Genomic DNA, 7,256 nt, shown 5'->3' on the forward strand with positions numbered 1-7,256 from the left:
AAACGATTGTGTTGCCGCTTGACTAGTGTGCAAACATTATAGGAATGGGAAATGAACGCACACTTTGGGACGTGTGGTGAATCACTCGCGGGTAAAAAAGGAAAAAAAAGAAAAGAGAGCACACAGTGTTCCAGAGCAAGCAGGGCCAGTGATCATGACAGATTAATGGGGATTGTCATTGGAGAGGGGTTCAAACCAGCAAGAAATCATTTCCAGTCAGCTTGTTGCTATTTACACCCAATGTAACTCTGTGGCTCTTAAATTTCAATGTTCCTGAAGCTCTCATTTTATAGAGCGTAAGAAAAGATGATCATGTTCAGGGTTGAATGCAGAAAAGACAATGAATGAAGAGTGTAGGTTTTTAAAAACACTTTATTTATGTGCACCTTTAAGAGGACGCAACCCTCTCGCAACCTGCGATGGTAAACACTTATTCTATTCAGGGTGGCGGCTGCACTGGAGTCAGTCTGTTGCAGGGCTAACAAGGACCACAGGCAACCTGACATGCATGTCTTCAGAGTGTGGGATGAAGCTGGAGTACCTATATGCAAATTCCACACACAAAGCTTTCAGCAGACTGGTGCATTCAAACCCAGGGTCTTTTTGCATTGAGGCATAGTGCGAACCATAACATCATGTTTCCCCTGTAACCTTCATCTCTTACTCAACTCTTAAATGCTTCGTCTACCAATGAAAATCAAGGAAACATGACTGTATTACCCCTGCCCTTATTGTAAAATAACTGAACTCAATTAAATTCCATTTTATTTATATAGTCACAACAACAGTCAAGGTGCGTGACATTGTAAGGTAAAGACCCTACAATAATAGAGAGAAACCCCAACAATCAGACGACCACCTCTGAGCGAGCACTTGTCAACAGTGAGAAGGAAAAACTCCCGTTTAACAGGAAGAAATCTGGTTGGCGGTGTTTAACTATAAACAGATCAGATCTGTGAGAAACTTTAATGTTATATTTTGTCCTTTAAGTAGCATCATAATTTTAAATAAGGAGACTTTTTTTAACCCCTAAATGTCAAACTTTATTACACCAGGAAACATTTTGTAAGGGATTTTACGCTCAAGTCACTCAGAGCTAAAAAAAAAAAAAAAAAATCTTGTGGAAAATGATATTTTAGAGTCAAATGTACCATTAAACAGATTTTTCTGCATTGTGACCGAGAGTCGGTTTCTAACTTCTCATTTGTCATTTCTTGCTTTTAAGAAAGAGATGGGTATGGTGGCCCTGAGAGCTCAAAACAAAACAAAACGAAACAAAAATAGACCCAAAAAAAGGATGTTGGAGGTGGAAGAGCTAACAGTAAGTGGCTAAAAGCAAAGATGTATGTAGATGATTAAATGACTCATGTGATTAAAACACACACTACCTGTGTCGTTTTCTCGGTCACAACAGCGATGAATCTTACACTTCTTTTTCAGTGTTATCGTTTGCATGTTTTGGTTTCTACCTCTGCAGCTGCACACTTCTGTTCCATTTTTCTATTGGTCAGTTTTTTATTAAGATGGAGTGTTTGACCTCTCAGGACCACCATAGTTGCAAGACTACAAACCAGTGGGTGATGACCTCTACCGCAACCAGTTTGGGATGATGGAAGGAAGACAGTACCAAAAAAAAAAAAAGATTTAGAGATAAATAACTAATGATTAAATGCAGAGTGGAAAAGAACGTCAAGACTTTCTAAGGATTTGAAGGCACTGGGAGTCCACAGTCTCTAAACAGGCTATTCTGGCCATGTGTGAAAGAGAATAAGACACAAGTAAAATAATTTCATATTACAAAAATGATCAGGCTAACTGTACTTTATCTTGGCTCCAGCACTGTTACTCCACAGCGACCTGACTCTGTGACCAAGACCAATACCCTGCATTTAACAGATTTATGCAAAGACAGGGCTGTGCATCGCTTTAATAATACCACATGTCTAATTCTGCCTTTCAGCATCAGCGTGAGTAGTTCTGTTTAAAAAAACAAGAACATGTGTGTGAGTCACATATGGCAAAAATGATGTTTTTGTTCTCAGTTTTCTGAGTAGATGTAATTATTGGCCCAAATAAGAAGATCTGTGGTCTGCTATGAATCTATACGGGCTCAGTCACTCAGTGTTTAAAAAGAGAAAGACCTATGTGTTTAAGGATTTTTGATTTTGACTCAGACAAAATGACATGGATATAGTATCAGTCAAGCAAACTGGGCTGCGTTTCCAGCAGTAACATGGGTTGGGAGAACAAGCCAGCCTTTGTTATAAAGCTTTAGTATCACAGAGAGCAGCTATTGTGCTTTAGAAAAGCCTCCTTATGGTTCATGTCCTCAGATTGTAATGGATCCTCAGCCCCAGTTTAACAAATGCAAGTGACTCCAGCCAACAGTGTATGCATTTCAATGGTCCTGGTTACTGCAAACGAACCAACTCATCAGTTTATTAAGCGTGGGACCAAACACCGAGAGGAAAAGAGGACAGACTTTTGAGTCACTGTGTGTGTCACATCTTGGCCAAAGCACATTGTTTATTGTGGACACGTAACAATATAAAAACTCAACTGTGTGAATTTTGAAGCAGCTCAGACAATGACCAGTTGGAACCAACTGCAGTCCTAAAAACCAAAGATTAAAATATCAACAATCATTACAGGCCAGCAGAAAATAACCACAATACAAAAGGAGGGGGAAAAAAAACTCAAAAATGAATGCTTCTGTTCTTGAAAAGAGAAACAGAGTAATCTAGAAAACACTGGATGCACAACTCTCACTTTACAGATGTTTTCAGAACATTGTGGGGTTTTTGTTTGGTTTTTTAAGGCACTTGGAAGTGTGATTACATTCCCTTTCAGAACAAAGAACAAAAAAGAAAAACCACATATCTTTGGTCCGTATGCAATTTAAAAAATAAAACAAAATAAAAGCCAGGGTATGAAAACACCACCAGCTTCATTGTCTGCTTCCTCAAAAATGCACACCTGACAAAGTTGTTTTTTTTTTTAATACTTAAAGATATTATCGCTACATCTCAGAAATGACCAGCAATCTTACAGACCCTTTTCTCTTGCAAGAGAAAACAAGTGGAAGAAAAAAAAGAAAAAAAAAAAACTTGTCGGCTCAATCAGATGTACAGCAGTACAGGATTGTTTTTATAAAGTCACATTTGGCAAATGGGTTTCTTTATTGTTTGTTTTCAGTCCACATCCTGGACAGAGCGATGCAGTGGAGACACAGTGACCTCCGCGCCCTGACACCAGCTCAACTGCAGGGCAGCCACGTCTGATATGAAGCACTGCACACAGCGACCTGTGGCGGCTGCACGTGTGCAATATAATAGTTGCTGAAGTTTATGTCCTGCACATACGGCGCTGGCTGGTAGTAACAGGTCACATTGGTTACCGTGGGGATAGCATTCTGCTCAGCCAGCACCTTCAGCGCCAGCATGGAGATGAGGCTGAGCGTCTGGCGCCGCTCGTGGCCCATCAGACACACTGTGCTCTCGTTCACTACTTGGTGCAGAGTCGTGAGGCACTCGTACCGCTTGTGCTCCATCCCGGCGAAGTGGTTCTGCAGGTAAGCCTCGAGCTTTCTCTGCTGCTCACCTATGTCGGGGAAGTCAATGAAGAAGCGCGAGCACATGTAGCGCTGCATCTGTTTCATGTCCGCCTCTGACGAGGGTCTGAAGCCTCGCACGAGCAAGTGGCAGTACTTCAACAAGCCACCCCCTCTGATTTCTTCAGGGGTGCGAGTAGCTATGGTCCTCTGACACAGATGTTCCATAGCTTCTTTGAAGTCCCCGTACACACTTTCGCCAATTACGGTGGGGTGAAAGCTCTCAGACATGGGCGTCTCAGAGCAGCGGTCAAACAAGAGCAGAGAATCAAGGCAAATCTGGAAGGAGTCTACACTGAATTCAAACTGCCGCCGTAAAGAGTCCACAAACTTAAGCTCCACGTTCTTGCCTGTGTTGTTGGACAGCGAGATGAGGCTCCAACGGTCCGTGTCATTGCAGACTTTCACAAGTTTCTGCACATAGGCCTCTTTAAGGGTCAGTGCTGTGATGCGCTCCTTAGAGACCCCGGCTGGCAAGAAGTCCAACAGGCAGTCCAGCACGACGTCTTTCACCAGACGGAAGGCCTGGTCATCTTTCAGCGACACACCAAAGATCAGGTCGAGGTCCTTGTAGCCCAGTCCCGTGTCCTGATGGAGCACGTGGCTGGCAGCTGAGCCGTTCAACCTCACATCCTTAACATGCACACCTCTTTCCTCCAGCCTCGCTCGCACAACCTGGACAGGGACGAGACAAATACAATCTTATTAATAACATACAGGTTCCTTGAACAGGAGGCGAAAGTAATTGCTTCATAGGATCAAAAATGGCATTTAAAAAGACTCAAGTCAAATCAATAGCTGGCATTAAGGGTCAATAGCCTTTCCTTTGCTCCAGTGATCAGCACGATATTTAAACACAGGAGTCTTCTCTTTGTGTAGCCACATCTGAAAAGGATCATCTACATCATCGCTATTAGGTGCGAAGGGAAGGGTCGGAGTCCTCAAATAAGCGGAATCAATCTTTGATGACTTACATGCCCAAAGGGAAATGATACCCCACATGCGCCATAAAACATTCTGTTCTCAAACATTTGGAAATATTTAAAGAGTCGAGTGGTAAGAGCTGCAGCTTCCTTGTTCTATCCGTCAGTCTATTTGGGAAGTTTGTCACTTTAATTAGGCATATGCACAGCAGACGCTAGAGATGATTAGGATAAGAGAGTGTAAATATGTGCCTAGCTGACTAAATGTGTTAGCTGCACTTTGACGTCACAGCATTTTGGGAACTGAAACAGCCAAACCTGCTACACAAATTAGTTGTTACACCTCGCATGCAATCCTAAATCTTCCTACCGGCACTAACCTGTCAGATTAGTGTCTGTTGACAATCCCTCCCATGGTGATCAGATAACATGACAGTGCTATTTATACATACTGGGTCAGGCTACAGACTGACAAACACTTGAAGACAAGTCATCCCATCACACGGCGGAGGAACAAAATTATAACTGAAACCTAGAAGCGTTGCAGTTGTTTGGCCATAAAGAAGCTCCAATTGGGTTCAAATTCCAATTAGAAGCAATGATAATGTTTCTAGTTTCTTCTGTGACCAACCTGATCTGCCAGATCACACAGAGTAAAATTCACTCAGCCCCACACTGAACTCCTTCCTTTGCTCCTACATGCTTGGATGCAGGTGAGTAGTTAAGATCCCCTCGCTTCCCCTGGAAGCCCAGGTATTATTCTGCTGGCTTAGGATCAAATCCTTCCAGAAAGAAGACTCCAGCTCCATCTGAACTAGTCGGTCTCTCTTCTTTAAATAATAATAAAGAAAGGGCATGTGAAAATGTGTGTTGTTCATTCATAAACCCTGAGCAGAGCATATGCTGTTATCCTAATTGATGCAGGACTAACTCCTGCAGGGCTTCATGATGCTGTATCGGACACAGCATGTTTATACCTCCAACCCCACAGCTAGACAAAGCCTCACACTCATGCCTTGTGTGATGCATAGCATAAAAGGCACTCACCTAGATCAATTAAAAAGACAAGGATAAATAGCCTTATTCTATACAGCTTGCCAGGAGGTTCATTAGCTTTCCCTACATGAATCATAGATGCATTCTACGGGGTTTCCATGAGTCCAGAGCAAGCCTGAGAGTCCCCTCATCTGGGTCTCAAACCTGCATTTAGGCCTTTCTGCATGCTAAATGGAGCATTCATCTTTTCCACAACCACAAGCTCCTGGGCTCGCATGTTTGCTGAGCTCATCTTGAATATGTCAGTGAGTAAATTACAGAAAAAAGGGGGGGGTTCTTTAACAGCTGTATGTACATTTTGAAACTCTAGCATGGGATTTTCTCAGCACTTTAATGCATTGCCAACAAACTCAGAGACACCACAGGGGAAGTGAAACGTGATCCAGCCACAATGCATAAGAGGCTGGAAATGTGGAAGCCGTTCAGGGCCATGCTAAAGCCAGCATATAACAGGTTTCCCTCTGTCTGCTGTTTGAATATGACGGAAACCAACGCTGCATTTTTACTTTTTATGTGCCAGTAAATCAACATTAAATGCTACATAGCAAAAGGATGAAGTAAGCAGACATGCAGGAAACTTTTAGAACGTTTGACACAGTAATCTGTTAAGGAATAAACAGCACTGCTCCAAATGGAAACGCAAAGTTAGCCCCAGAATGAGGAAACAAAGCAAACAAAATTATGTTATGGAAATACAATCAAGCAAGGAGGGAGCCAAGAAACCGAGAGGGTTACATCCTGAATGGATCAGTAGGCCACCAGAGGACGGTGAGGGGTTTCCAGTGCTCAACAGAGTACAGCGCTGTTTGTTTTGTGGTAGTTTATTGTGCCATTAGTATTTCACATGAAACTAGAAAGAAGAAAATACGATTTTTTTTTTTTTATTTAAAAAAAGACGTTGCTTGAATGAGAGGTCCTGATTGATATTAATAATTTAAATATCATGAATTTGGCTCAAATTGAACTGTCAATCTAAAAGTGAAACATTTTATTATTTTTTTATTTTAGTTTTTCTTAATTCTCTCTTGGTACCTGGACAATCTGGCGGGGCTGCACGGAGAGCGTGGGGAAGTTTCCTCGGCCGTGGATGGGGATAGCCTCGCCCAGGATCGAGTCCAAGCGCTGCACCTGATCCCAAGACAGCACGCAGAACCGCCGACTGTGATCCGACTCACCAGACATGGCGTTGTGAACTTTTAAGTCCCCCCCACCCCGAGAAAGAAATCAGCAGATTGTGAATCAGCGCTTCCTCCCCCCGCTCAACTCGGTGTCTTCAAAGTGCGATAATTCCTGTGTGAGCAGATCCGGATATTATTACTGGAGGCAAAAGAGCGGAGAGGAAGAAAGAAAGAGGGGAAAAAAGTTTCTTCTCAGATGTGGATGTTTCAGTGGGAGCCGCAGTTTCCTCCTTTCTCTGTGCGTGCTGCTGAAATCCGGTCAGTCTGCAAAGGTCCAGAGGGTTTAAAGGCTCCTCATTAGCATGAGCCCTGTGATTGGCTGCTGTGTTTGGTCATTGATTATGGATGCCCTGCCCTGCCCGCAGGGAACACCCTTCATGTGACGTACTTGACAGCTCGGTGAGTTCTGCTCCATCTGCGGTGCAACCCCGCATACCATCAGGGTTTTCCTTCAAACCAACACTCCTGTGATCTGCATCGCTTTAGCTC

The 7,256-nt window shown here is 43.1% G+C and overlaps 1 protein-coding gene across 1 annotated transcript; it reads right to left on the bottom strand.

The window, feature by feature from the left end:
* Positions 1-1,188: 1,188 nt before the first annotated feature.
* tent5ba (terminal nucleotidyltransferase 5ba) lies at positions 1,189-7,040 on the bottom strand. Its single transcript, XM_084944846.1, has 2 exons — positions 6,622-7,040; positions 1,189-4,285 (listed from the first exon to the last, which is right to left on the bottom strand). The coding sequence occupies exons 1-2, from the start codon at positions 6,769-6,771 to the stop codon at positions 3,257-3,259; spliced, it is 1,179 nt and encodes a 392-aa protein (XP_084800972.1). The 5' UTR covers positions 6,772-7,040; the 3' UTR covers positions 1,189-3,256.
* Positions 7,041-7,256: the final 216 nt, after the last annotated feature.

This window comes from Perissodus microlepis, chromosome 11, assembly GCF_051167445.1.
Source record: "Perissodus microlepis isolate ML-2025 ecotype Zambia chromosome 11, ASM5116744v1, whole genome shotgun sequence".
Classification (NCBI taxonomy): Eukaryota; Metazoa; Chordata; class Actinopteri; order Cichliformes; family Cichlidae; genus Perissodus; species Perissodus microlepis.

Excerpts from the sequence above, each read along its gene's own strand:
- tent5ba (XM_084944846.1), bottom strand. The coding sequence starts at position 6,771 with ATGTCTGGTGAGTCGGATCACAGTCGGCGGTTCTGCGTGCTGTCTTGG. Across the intron at positions 4,286-6,621 it reads AGCCCCGCCAGATTGTCCAG|GTTGTGCGAGCGAGGCTGGA; the intron begins GTACCAAGAGAG and ends GTCCCTGTCCAG.